This window comes from Rhamphochromis longiceps, linkage group LG2 (assembly GCF_057381845.1).
Source record: "Rhamphochromis longiceps isolate RC_006_pf linkage group LG2, R_longiceps_female_GT1.1, whole genome shotgun sequence".
Taxonomy (NCBI): Eukaryota; Metazoa; Chordata; class Actinopteri; order Cichliformes; family Cichlidae; genus Rhamphochromis; species Rhamphochromis longiceps.
In genome coordinates this window covers 33,630,593-33,644,192 of record NC_140558.1, presented here as the reverse complement: position 1 = coordinate 33,644,192, position 13,600 = coordinate 33,630,593, and the positions used below count along the sequence as shown (strand labels likewise).

The following is a 13,600-nucleotide window of genomic DNA, read 5'->3' as shown; positions in this document are numbered from 1 at the left end:
CAATACTGACCTTTTCCAACCTTGAGAAAGCGTCGTCCCTGTTAGAAGCAGACATAAATGGTAGCTGCAGAAAATACTCTTATCACTTGCCTTTGAGAGAGGAGAATCACAAAGCTAGCGGTGCCCATAAGAACATAAAAGCTTAATGAGTGTTTTTGTAATATCAGTGGCTAATGGGACAGCTGACCCCACTGGCTTGAAACAGCCTGCGCAGCACTTTGAAAACACATTGTAGCAACAATCAGAAGCTAAAAGGACAACTGAATCTTCTGGCTTGAAAAAGCCTATTCAGCAGTTCACAGGACTCTCTGTCACACAGAATAGACAATGGGCTTAACTATGTGCATCAAATTATGCTGGAAGCTGTGGAGGGTGTATAATCACCCGATTCTGGGACCCTGGCTCGTGCGTCTTCTGCTGTCATCAGGCTACATGAGAAAAGTTGGAAAGAAAATGTCTGCTTCTTGTGTCTTTACTGTATCCGCCTATATTCCCAGTTGCAGTGCTATATGGCTCTCAGCTATTCCTTTCACTGGAGCCTTAATAATAATTAGTGGTAAATGGTCTGTATTTGTATAGCGCTTTTTACTAGATCCCCCTAGGGACCCCAAAGCACTTTACACACCCAGTCATCCACCCATTCACACACTGGTGGAGGCAAGCTACAGTTGTAGCAGGTGGCTGGACGAACCACCTGCTACAACAGGGCAGGGCAGACTGACAGAAGCGAGTCTGCCATATCGCGCCATCGGCTAGTAGGCGAAGTGTCTTGCCCAAGGACATAACAACTGGGCTGTCCAAGCCGGGGCTCGAACCGGCAACCTTCTGATTACAAGGCGAACTCCCAACTCTTGAGCCACGATCGCCCTAGTGATAACACAGTCTATCAAATCATAAAGAAAACGAAAATACATTTTGCTCAAATTCCTATTACAAATAAATAGCATTGTAATAGCTAATTTTTTTCACATAAAATGCAAAACAGCTTGCCTGTATGCAGGGATTCCTCTCCTTGGTAAGGTCTCCAAGAAAACCTTTAAATATAGTCATAAGTAGGAATGCATCTACTTAAGCATCTGTGGCACCAAGGCCATGCTTGTCTGTCTTCAGGAGAAAGACCTTGCAGTTTCAGAAAAACATCTCTTCCTCTTTAGAGCCGTTACATAAAGTGTTTAATTTCTGTTATTCAGAGTGATGTTTAAGGAGGAAATGGTTTGTTTATTCAGAATTAAGGTGAAATCGGCTTGTTTTCTTCATCTTTCCTCTCACTCTGTGCTTTTGCTTGAAGACATCTCGGTATCTTTGTTATGAAATTTTTGTCACAGCATGGGTTCGTCCAGCCACCTGCAACAGAACTCCAACTCGTGCAGATGCCATTTTACTAAAAGGAGTAATCAGACAAAGTATCACTGGGTTCAGGAGTATGATGGATATTTTGAACACACGGAAGGTTGTTTAGGAACTTCAGCTAACGTGGTGTACTGCACACCACGGCTCACATTCAGCCACTCACATGCTGTCTCATTATTGTTTCTGTTTTCTTCTGCTTTCCCACTGAAACTCACTCCTCTTGTAGTGAGCTCTGTCTTCATCTCAGAAAAGGGAAAGCTTGGTTGCATTCTATCCTCAGGGCACTTCACTGCTCTGTTTCGTTTCTCTATTGGCTGCTTCTTTATTATCCCCAAATGACTTTTCCTGTTGGGTGGATCCTCGTATCCACCCAGCGTCTCCATAGAGACCGGTGATGGCCACAAGTGGGGCTTTATGCAGTTGGCTGCAGTTATCGTATGGAAATCAAGCTCCTGGGTGGAGTTAAAGAGTTAAAGCAAAAAAAGGAATTTCTTTTAGTCAGGATCTTGTCCAACACATAAAACCTTATGTTATACCTATACTTTGTTTCTTCATGTAGTTTTTCTGTTAGTGAATTTTTATTAAGATGCTTGCATGGAGATTCACATTGAAGTTGAAAGATTGTTATTTAACACTTGGCAAAAAGGTAACAAAGCATATTTTCCAAAACTGCTTCCCGTATACATACATTCACACAAGATGTATTCAGTAAATGGCCATGTGACTGATCCACAGTGACAAGGGGTCATCATTTATGTAGGACTACACAGCATTTTTCTTCCCTCATCCCACATTTGGAGACAATGTCCTACATGTGGATTTGCTCCACTTTATGAAACTCACTAGTGCGGCACAGATACATTCCTACATTCTGTCTTTATCTAATGGCTGTGAAGAAAACAGATAAAGCTGTCATCATGGCTCAAGCACAGGTTAATAAGTCACCATCTTTTGCCATGTATGTGTTGGTAACAATAAAGACTGGTAGTTTTAAAGGTCATTTGCACAGTTTTGGAGTTTCCCACTGGGGAAAATATGACAGGAAGCTGATTGTATGTAGCACCATGCATGTAGTTTCATTGATGAGATGCTTATGACGATGTGGTGATGTTTGAATGCATTCATACTGAAATAATTAGATTGTTTGTTGGTATCAGGTTCCCTACATACACGTCAGTTAAATCCATGGGCTTCCATTTAAAAGCTGCAGGGTATACTACAAGTTATTAATATCGACAAGCTAAGTCCAGTACTAAACCAGACTTCTCTAAAGTGGGCAAGCTGCTATTGGAGTCACTCATACCTTCATTTTACATATTTAACTGGGCCATAAGTCAAGATTGCCACTTTACATGTTAAAAGTCAAAGTGGATCTCCAAAGTCCTCAGGAATGAGAGCACTGCTCATTTTTTTTCCAGGTTGTTTTCATTCTAGCTGTGTGATCAAGGACCAATTCACGCTCACAACCCCAGGGGACTGCAAATAACTACCTGACAGGACAGAAATTCAGCATCCCTCCAGAGCCCAAGGACCAGATTTGAGGATCACCAGTCTAAAGCCTGCCTATGTAATTGGCAGACACATTGTAATAAGTAGGGATCATCTCCCCCTAATCTGTCACAGCCCACCAATCGCACTCACGCTCTCTTTCATGCTTGGCTGCCACTGTACCAACCAGCTTGTCGAGCCTCGAGACCCCTTCATGCCCTCCAGTGGAGCTATCTTGGCCCATTCAATTCCATGTGATAAGCAGCACTGCTATTCCAAATTTGCACATTTCTGTCAGCGCCCTCTCCCTGATGGCACGTATTTTGCTGCATGCAGCCTTCTGCAGATAATATTAACAGGTAGCAAAAAGTGGCTGCACTGGCTTCATTCCAGGGAGTAGCGATAAAACGAATTGAAACTCTTTGTCGAGAAGTCAGAAGATGCAAACCACTATAATAGGAGTTTCATATTACCCTCAAACAAATAAATGTATTTATGGTTTCTAAATCATTTGTCTTATCTGATACTAGGCCCTGTATAATTCAAAACCAAACCCCACCTTGTCCAGCAGGAGCTGTGATGCTGCTGTCACTTTGAAACAAATGACATTATTTTCCATGCAGCACAAATGTGACGTGAATTTGTAAAAAGAAGACTGTGTGTGACACTAGTGCCCTCTTGTGGTCTGCTCCCAGTTTTTACTTGCCTCACACATTTCCACTGATGACATAGGAGGTTATCAATTTAAGGCGTTGAACACATAACTGAGTCCGGCCATAGACGTGTTGTGTTTTTTTTTTTAAATATGTCATTCACTATTTTTTCACTCTCATAAAAGAAAACAGTCTTTTACAGCAACCTTTTAATTATCATCACTATGACATGTTTTTTTTCTTGGGTAAATGTTACAGTTGCATAAAGATTGTGGTTAATATGGTCAAAATATAGAGTTTGCATAAGAAAGGCACTTTATGACAAAAAAAAAAATCAACATTTTCTCCTGTTCCTGTGTGCTTTGTGTAGTTCGTTTCTTGTCATAACTGAGTTTTGGATGGAAAGCCTCCTTGTTTTGAATTATTATATAAAAAAAGCTTTGGGTTACGTTGTAGAAGAAAGGCACCCTGTTTAAATGTTTTACATAATTTTTGTAGTTTCTCAGGATAATCTCGCACCTCTCCCTTTGTAGTAAATGAGCTAGTAAGACTTTTGCACTGGCATCATCATTGTTGTATATTTTCCCATTAGAATATCTCCACATATTTGGCGTCTTCCCTCACCAGCGGTTACTCTGAGCTGCAGCTTCCACATCCATGATTCGTGGAAGTCTACCACTAGCACCACCTTCCAGGTAGCCAGACTTCACAGCAGGTGTATCCGAGAGCCTCCTCTTGATTTTGTTCAGTTCTGTATCAGAGGAAAAATAATCAATTTTACAAGAGGAGAGGAGCACAGCATACTGCCAAAACAGAGAGAGAAGCGGATACGGCATAAATCCCGGCTGAGGCTTCAGAGATTCACCTGAGATTGCTAATAACATCTTGCGCCTTGCTCCAAAGGTAGATACACCCACTTCCTTCAGATCTTCATCAGACAGAGTGAGGAATGTCTGATAGTCGATCTAGGGGAGTGTAGACCGAAGTTGCATCATGATGCTCATTTATAATGCATTAACTCTTTCGGCTTGTGTTTGCAAGCTGAATGAAAAAAAAAGTGATTTCAAAAAATGATCAAGTGCGACTCTGTGTGTGAGTTTACCTCTTGCTGTTCAAACACATCGATGTATTTGAGCAGGCCCAGCTGGCCGAGCAGCTCGGGCAGGTCATCTGTCAAGTGGGGGCTGGGGCTCCGCTGACTGCAGGTCGACCCCCTCCTCTGTGAGCACACACTTTCGAAGTAGCTGCTGCCATTGCTCGCAAAGCTCTCCGCTGAACACCGGAGGCCAAAGTTTAGAGGAAAAGGTTAAACGCAGCAGGGAGCAGGTGATCTCTGTTTAGCTGAGTGCACAGAGGTCAGACTTACAGGGCTTGTCGCTTCTACTGCGGTTCATTGAGGAGGCAAATGCAGGAAAAGAGGATGATGAGGAGAAAGTAGTCAGAGGTGAGGATGGGGAAGATGAGGATGAGGACGAAGAGGAAGAGATGGGCTGGGATGAAGATGTGGATCCACGTCTGTCCCTCCAGTTCTCAGAGTCGCTTCCATTAGCCACCTTTCCTGTCTGAGCAGCCCAAGACTAGAAGGAGATAGTAACAGCATTAAAGTGGACCTATTTTTGCTCTTGGACTCTATTAACTTTGCATGATGCAAGGTTAAAGATATTCCTTATTTATCTTTTACTGGGTCTTGGTGCATCCCCTCCGTTCATCCACTGTCTGTTTTTTTTTTTTCTTGTATTGCTCTGACACTTTGTCTGACAGGTTTGAAAACCAGGTGGATGTTACTGCTGTTCTTGTATCCAAACTGAAAATATGGGAATCTATAATAAGTTCCCATATACAGGCTAATGTTGCTTTCTTCTGACAGCGTTTTGCACAATAGCATCATCGTGTCATTTTGCCACCATGCCCTACTGTCATCTCTCCCCTGTCTCTGTCCCAGAGACAAATAGCTGCAAGTGGCCATAAACTTTCTAATGCCTGTAGATCCAAGGATTTAGCCAAATCCATTTAGCGTGTCTCTAAACCAGCTTATTTGCCACTGTGGGCTGATCTGTGACAGTAAAAGTCGTTCACTCGAATCTATCAATGCAGCGGGCATAGCAAATGCTTCCTCCCAGTTGCCTGGGTCTCAGAGGAAAATTGAACTCATTGGAGAAATGCCTCTTGCTTTCATTATCCTAAGTGAGTCTGCTTCTACATCAATGGCCAGTGGGCAGTCAGAGAGCAGCTATTCAAAAGGCTTTAAAAGAGCAGGGGAGATGAGCTGAACCAGCTCAGGTAAACAGGTTGCCAAAGAGTGCCTGTGTTGACCACACTGATGGTATCAGACTCCAGGTAATTGAGCGTACAAATTGGCAGTGCTTACCACACAGTGAGATAAATGCCCGAGACTGTTAGGGGGCAAAACCAATAAATGAGACTGTGTTAGAGGGACACCGTGGCAGCGCTTGTTTCACTGCACTGCAGTAAAAGCTTCAACTGAATTCAGTCCAACAAAAGTAGCTGTACCTATAAATCATGAACTCTACCTATAACTTTGAACGAAAACTCAAAATGTTAATCTGTGAGACCATTTTTTCAGCTTTTAAGTAAGCAGTAGGCTCATCTGTACCTGTTGCTGGTTATTACCGGTGCTCAGGTAGGGTTTGTAGTTGCGTCTGCTGATGTTGCGAAGCTCTTTTACAGCCTCGGCTGGCATAGACTTGGAGAAGCCAAGGCCACTCCACGTGTCTGTGGGCGTGCGGACCTCTGTGACTATAGGCTTCCTCTGCATGGCTAACATAAATACACATAAACACAGAGTTAGAAAATGTGACTTTGGGACCAACTGGTATCAAAAGCATTACCGTCTGTGATGTTGTCTGAAATCTGATTGCCAGCTTTCACATAAATGCAGCACGTTGCATGTTCAATGCGGAAAGTCTGACTGTAGTAGTGCTGTGGCAAAAGAAGTGAATAAGGAAACACTTTCAGAAAGCTTTACAGCTTTAAATTCACATAAATGGATTTTGCAGCAAGCATCAATACTCATATCCGCAGTCTGTCTATCATAAAAATGCTTTGCAGGTTTTCCACGTCTTCTTTGGTACTCTGATGTGAGCAGGCTGGGTTCATGTGTTAAATAATGAATCACGAACAGTGTTACTTCTCTTGCCAGCATGTGGCATACTTAATAAAACTCTGAGCGCTAAGACTTAGACTGGCATACGCATTCAATCGACAAACAAGTGACCCTGGGCCTCTTCCATGTGTGAATGTGTGATAAAAACTGCAACAGTACTCCATAAAGAGTGCAATATCAACAGGATTATTACTGGTAGGTTTTCATTCGGGTGTCTTTGTGTGTATTTGTGGCGTAAATGTCCCATTCATATCCTGGCATACGGGTGTCTTAATGGCTGTGAGGCAGATGGCCCATTCAAACTGCTAATTCATAATCCCATAAAGGAACACTGAGGGAATTTGGTACCATTTGGCTGCAGATCTCTTCAGTATCTCTCATTCTGCGTGAGGGATGCTACGTGTGTGTCCACGCACGCTTGTGTATGAGAGCACACGCACCATTCCTGGATGCATGTGTGCGTGGGTTGTCTGCATTGTGTATCTACCCCTGGTGAATTAAGTGGGAGTGCCAGTGCTACTCTATTATAACTTTGGCACACTGCAGCCCATAAACAGGCCCCCTTCATCAGTTGTCTTGGCAGTGAGCACTGCGGAAATGGGACCCCTTTATCAAATCCCTACTTCTGCTTGGGATATTAATGTGTCTCCCCTATAGCATGCTTGAATAAACTTAAAAGCCTACTTCATCTGGCTTAATCCACTGACATTAAGTATTTTCCCAGCAATGATGTGAGCAAAACATGTGATTGTTACCAGCAAAACTAAATTATTCCTGCTCCTGTTCAGCTCCGAAAACAAAACAAAAAAGTGTGCTGATGAGCAAAACAACAATATACTTCACCAAAATCTATTTTCATGCAACTATCTGCAGAACAGCAACTGTGAATCAATAAAAAAGAAGGAACGCTTGCTTAGCAGTGCTAATCATTGTTGCAGAACGTTTCTGAAACCGCAGCAAGACAGGAAGAAATATTAAACATTTAGGAGGACTAACCTCTGGTTGCCAGCAGTTTCTTCTTTTCATAGTCATAATCCTACAAAGTACAAACAGGAAATGGAGTAGGTAAATAATGCATGAAATTGAATTTTTTTCTTTGGTTACTGAGAGATGGGAGGATAGCGGGAACCTAATTTACAGCAGGAACAAACACTTGCATAAGAAAACACGTCCTGCTGCCGTGGCAGTAAACTTGTTAATCCTTCTTTGCATAACCTTTGCGTATGTGAGATGGGAGAAAAATAAGAGGGGAGACCAACAAAGAGAGAACCCAATTTTCAAAATCAAACTGCAAATCAATAGATTATAGACCGTGACAAAGAAAATGATCTTCCCATTTTCAGTTTAACGTGACATTTTCAGCGTTCGCTCATCCACTGTCCTACAGAAATGTGATTATCTGTCCACTGAGCATCATCCGTGACCAAAATGTCTGCCACAGATCTCTACATAACTTCGTGAAGAAACAAGCAAGGAAGAAACCTGCAGCTCCTGTTTTTCTCACCTCAGCCTTGAATGAGTCAGCGCGAACATTTTGAGCCAGAGTCACATCTCTCCTCAGGCTGTTCCTCCGCTCACTCCTCCCCCCCTCAGTGTCTGCGTTCAGCAGTCTGGCACAGTCAGGAGGAACACACGCGCGCACGCACACACACACACACGCACACAAGGTTAGGTGAAACTGTGATGGCTCTGTGCAATCTTTGAGTTCTTACTAACTCTTTCTTTCACCTGGCTGCAGCAGTTCTTTCAAAGTGTCATCGTGCAGTTTAAATATAGAGTGTGTTAAATGTGAGCTGCATCATTAAAACTGCACGCTCTGTAGAGCTGATTTATATCAAATCAAACAGAAACCAAAGTAGAGCAAGTATAAACAACAACAAAAGAATTTTCCAGAAGTTAAGACTTTAAAGATTATGAAGAGTCATCAGAGAGTAGGTGTGTGTACCTGCAAAACGCTCACCTGTATGTTAACACCTGCCCTGTTGAATGGCGCCTGCCCTGGCTGAAAACCTTGGCAATTTCAGGACCCTGAAGGCTCCCCCTCCGACCATTCAGTCCGATCCTGCTGATGCTGCTCTTCAAAGCGTCACACGTCTCAGACGATGACATCGCCACACACTCAGAGCTCTCATGCTGACCAAACTGGTCCTCATTTTCCAGAATCTGAAAAAGAGAATTGGAAAGTTTCAGAAGAATTTCCCATTGTGTTTTGTCATTTTGAACATTAACAGTGAAACACCTTCTCCAGAGGTCGACCATCTGTTCCCTTCGGCCCTACCCTACCCTCCTCAGTGGGAGAGGTGAGGCCTGGTGGAGGTGAGGGACGTGGCTTTGTACCGTTCGGCATCTCTGTAGCAGGAACAGGCACGGGGCCTGATCATCAAGAAGAAGGGTGATATGAATGAATCAGTATGAAGCAGAAAAATTTTAAAAAGAATTATTCTGATTGCAAAAACAAATCACATGTGTTAATGCTCTCACCCTGTTCAGACAGGCGAAGCTGCTGCAGCAACATATTGAGCCAGTAATTGGTCAGCCCACTGCCAGGTAGCAGAGAGCCAGGGGTCATTTCAGCTATCTTAACAGTCTCAGAGGAATCCAGCCCCAGGAGTAGACGGCGGGCCTCATAGAGGCAGGAAATATTCCTTTCCAGACCTTTCACCACAACTGACTGACAATTATAAACCAACACAGATTTTTAGATCAGTACTCAACTCAGCAGAAAACTACAGGGGAGAATATTTTGCATTCAAAATCAAAGAAATATTTCAGGGCAAGTTTTTATCAATACAAAGCCCAATCAAATTAGCATTCTTTTTTCAGTTGTGTCTCAAACAATAAGCATCAGAGCCACGAGGTAAAATGTACCTTGCTGGTCTGTTTTACTTTGGGCTTGACGCTAATGAAGACTCCAAGGTTTCGCATCATCTGAGCTAGCTTACAGGGATCGGCCTCCCCATCTTCACGCATGTCAAACATCAAACACACAGGCAGACAGTCCTATTGTGTACACAAATATGCAAACATCACACAGATTGTAAAAGTGTCAAACATTAAAAGCAGCAAAGTTTTCTCAGCATTGTTTTTTAGCAGTTATGTGCACACAAAATAAACAGCCCCGCTGTACCATGAGATGCTGCCTAGCCAGACAAACCCCATCAGGGCTGCCCTGAATGAGCAGCGAGGGAGGACTCTGAGGGGCGCTGAGGTCCGGTAGGATGATCTGGGTCTGGGTCTGGTGCATAACGCTCAGGAAGTGAGCGCCATTCTGTCCCAGCAGGAATAGGTGCTGCTGGGAGGTGACGTCCAGCTGGCTGTTGACAATACCGCCTGCAACCTCTGCTCCCAGCAGGAGGTCCATCAAGATGCAGGTCGCCTTCTGTGAGGTGATGGTATATATAGTCACGACATGATACTTAAACCTCATTACCCAGTAGTCTCCTTAATCTTTAATGCTAACCTTTACAACATCTGCATTGCCCTGCAGACCCCAGACGGTGCAGCAGCTTCCATAAAAGGGCGGCTGGGCTTGAGGCTGGGGTGGCATGGCCCTGAAGCTCACACTGACCCCCAGAGTCTGTACTACCTGCTGGATAAGTGGTGAACCCGGATCTGGCAGAGCCTGGGGCACAAGACTCACTGGCAGGTCAAAGGTCAAGGATAGCGGCTGGAGGTCCTGGGATAAGAAGGGCAAGGGTTCGATGAGAAGGAGACACAGAAGGGAGGGATAATGAAGAGGTGGGAGAGAAACAAAGACAGAGACAAGACAGGCAGTGCATTGACAGATATACCTGTCCTTTTTGTGTCAGCCATCCTCTTAATCACTCTATTGATCTTTCCGTCTGACAGGAGTGAAAATATTGAGTGTTGAGACAAATAAAAATCTATTCTGTGCAGTTTGCTCAAATTACACATTGACAACTCACTCTTATCCTCCTCCTGGCTTCCTCTACGCCTTCTACGGGCCCAGCGATGGAGACCTGGTAATTAATAAATAAATAACATGTAAACAAATTGGTTTTCAGTTTCCTGTCATAGTGGCAGCAGTTAGTGGAATTAAAATGCCACCTACCTGGTTGCTTTTCTCTCCAGTAGCATTGTGACGGTTGGAGTCAGGGAAATGAATATGACAGGATGTGACCTCCATCACTTTTTTGATATTTCCTCCGCCTTTTCCAATCACATGAGAATGCTCCGTATAGGCCACGTCCATTTTTAGAGTCACCTTGTTTACCTGGTTTTATATAAACACTGGTTATTTGAGCAGATTTCAGTTCAATACTGGCCTTAACATAAAAAAAAAACATAAAACTACTTTTATTAAAAGCTTACATTCCTCTATGGATTCTTGACATTGTAAATTTAAGGCACCAGCAACCTCACCCTGGTTTCCAACACTTCTAGTATCTTCCTTTTGGCTTCCAGGACATTAGCTCTCTTCCCTTCCACTTTCACGTGTGGATCTAGAAACAATAGATGGAAAATGATAAATCTCTGTTCACACACACACACACACACACACACACACAAAGCTGTGGGAAAAACACAAAACAAAGAGCACTGATTTTGGTGTGAACGGAACATGAAGAATTTGCCACCTTTCTTTGATTTGGCTCCTATCTTCAGTTTGGATGGCCATTTCACCTGAGTGTTAGTTTCTCTCATTACCTGTGAAAGCACGGACAATAGAAGAGAGTGAGAAACAAAGAAGCTGCTATCACTCTATGCAGGAAAGATCGTAACAGATACAATGAGAACACACACATTCAGAGAACACAGCAGATCTTAGGATACAAAGCTGCCTCCACCTCCAATTATCACCACCATAAAATCTGTAATCACTGAATGAAGAGCATCCAACAAGTAATAAAACTGCAGCAGGGATGTTTTCACTGGTCTAAGATAAATTTCACCACGAGGCTTTAAAACACTAGTGATTACACTGTCAGTGGTTTTTACAAAGGAAAATGGCCAAATATTATTAGTTGTTTGGTTTATGAATAAAGTGTTTGAATGTGTGTAGAGCCACTTACTCTCTCAAAAAACTCCTCTCCCGTCTCGACACCCTCATGCTTTGGAGCTGAAAGAAGAAGTAGGCAAATGTAAAAACAAGGCAGATAAAGATAAAATAAACCCCTAATAAAACCCAGCAGAGAGATTTGTCAGGTTGTATTGGTCGCCACGCAATGTTCAATATGACGCATGTGAACACAAAGTCTGCATTTCAATGTTGACTTGGCTGAAATTTGTCAAGCCAGTGGAACAAGAGGTTGCTGGGAACATAAACAAGTTTAAAAGGCCATTGCTCCATGGTGACATTTACAGGGTTCAGGGGGAGCCCCAGGAACGCCTTCAACCCCCTCCTTTTATCACTACGGGTTACGCTGGCCAGAGCTGAGGAATGAGAAGAAAACACTATGGGGTGGAGCAAAAGGTGGTGGTTAGGAAAGGCAGCCACAAATTAGCCTGGAGACAACTAATCACATCAATGGCATTTGCTGACGCAAATACCTCCCACTTTACCCAAACAAAAAGAAAAAAAAAATTAAAGTACAAAACCAAAGGGGAGGGAGGGGGATGTACGAAAATCAGTGTGAAGGCCTGAATGCGGTGTGACAGATTATTACCTAAAGGGTTGAGATGGGGTGTTTACTGCCTGATTGAGGCTGCTCAAACAGCAGTAAAAGCAGAAGTCCCAGCTGCGCGCGCATTAAAAACCAAGCCGCGGTTATCAGAGCTGAAGCACTTTCCCATCAAGCGCAAACATCAGCTTGTGTCTACAGCGGTGGCACGCTGTCAGAAAGAGTTTCCCCGGCGACACAGGGGAGGCATTTGTCATAAACCCGCCAAGCAGCCATAACTAACAGAGGCAGTTACCTTTGCTTCACAGACGGGAATGATAATAGCCAAAAGGACCTGCGAATGCATAAGCAATTGCAGGTCATAAATCACAATGATGCAGCAACAGGGGTTTAGTGGATGGCGTTTACTGATGACGACAACAAGGGCACAGGCGGCTGGAGGCCCCCAGAGGCACGTGGGATCAGGTAGATAACAAGGTCAATGAGGAACACAGGATAGGATAGGTTTCAAAATAACACAAAATTCAGATGTTGTAGAGTTCAAGGCAGACTGTGAGAATGAAGTCGATAAGAAAGCCCAGAAGTTCAGGCACATAGCACTGACAGTTCCATCCATAAAAATTGATAATCCCATTTAACTCACCATACAACATGGTCTCCAGCTTCTTCCTATCGATCCTGAACCTCTCCTCCACCCACTCTGAGTCCAAACTCTTCCCTTTTGTATTCTCCTGCTCCGAATCACAGCTTCTTCCCACTTCTTCATGTTCCTCATCCTCTTTTTCCTCTCTGTCACACTGGGTCTCGCCCAGCTCAGCTTCTGCCTCTGAGTTTGGTTTTAGGCTGTCATCCAAGTCAGGCTGCTGGGGTGCTACAGTGGTCGGGACTGGAGAGCTTTCCTCTGTGGTAGTGGTGGCCATAGCAGGACTGAGCCCTTGTCAGTGGTTTTGTGTGTGTGTGTGTGTGTGTGTGTGTGTTTCCGAGGAGTATGTGTGCATGTGTGTGACCAAGGAGACCAACAGGGACAGAAAAAAGGGAGAGAGGGGCAAGAAACACCCCCTGTGTCTTTTTTTTTTAAACATCCCCCGCCCCCTTCACTTAGTTTGGTACACAAAACTCTTTCTCTGCCCGTTCAAGCTTTAGGAGCCTTGAAGGACTTGTCTCTTTGGCTTTCATTGCACAGATGGATAAAAGTAGCTTCTTTGCACCGGCACACAGTGTCTGCTCTATCGTAGTGACTGCAGAAAGGCTAAGACAATACAACTTCAAGTAAGGCTCACTTTTCTCAGAACAAATCCTCAGTAATCCTCACTTCAGTGTCCACAGATTATCTGGATTGATAGTCAAGGTCCAATGATAAGTCAGGACACAAAACTCTCTCACACAGACACACACGCACACAT

The 13,600-nt window shown here is 43.7% G+C and overlaps 1 protein-coding gene across 1 annotated transcript; it reads right to left on the bottom strand.

The window, feature by feature from the left end:
- Positions 1-1,918: 1,918 nt before the first annotated feature.
- bicc2 (bicaudal C homolog 2) lies at positions 1,919-13,220 on the bottom strand. Its single transcript, XM_085424453.1, has 19 exons — positions 12,841-13,220; positions 11,649-11,695; positions 11,214-11,283; positions 10,999-11,078; positions 10,688-10,849; positions 10,542-10,595; positions 10,076-10,291; positions 9,743-9,994; positions 9,484-9,615; positions 9,097-9,286; positions 8,855-8,988; positions 8,576-8,778; positions 8,120-8,225; positions 7,612-7,651; positions 6,106-6,269; positions 4,858-5,068; positions 4,594-4,763; positions 4,357-4,456; positions 1,919-4,242 (listed from the first exon to the last, which is right to left on the bottom strand). Exons 1-19 carry the CDS (start codon positions 13,115-13,117, stop codon positions 4,112-4,114), a joined length of 2,739 nt encoding a protein of 912 aa, XP_085280579.1. The 5' UTR covers positions 13,118-13,220; the 3' UTR covers positions 1,919-4,111.
- Positions 13,221-13,600: the final 380 nt, after the last annotated feature.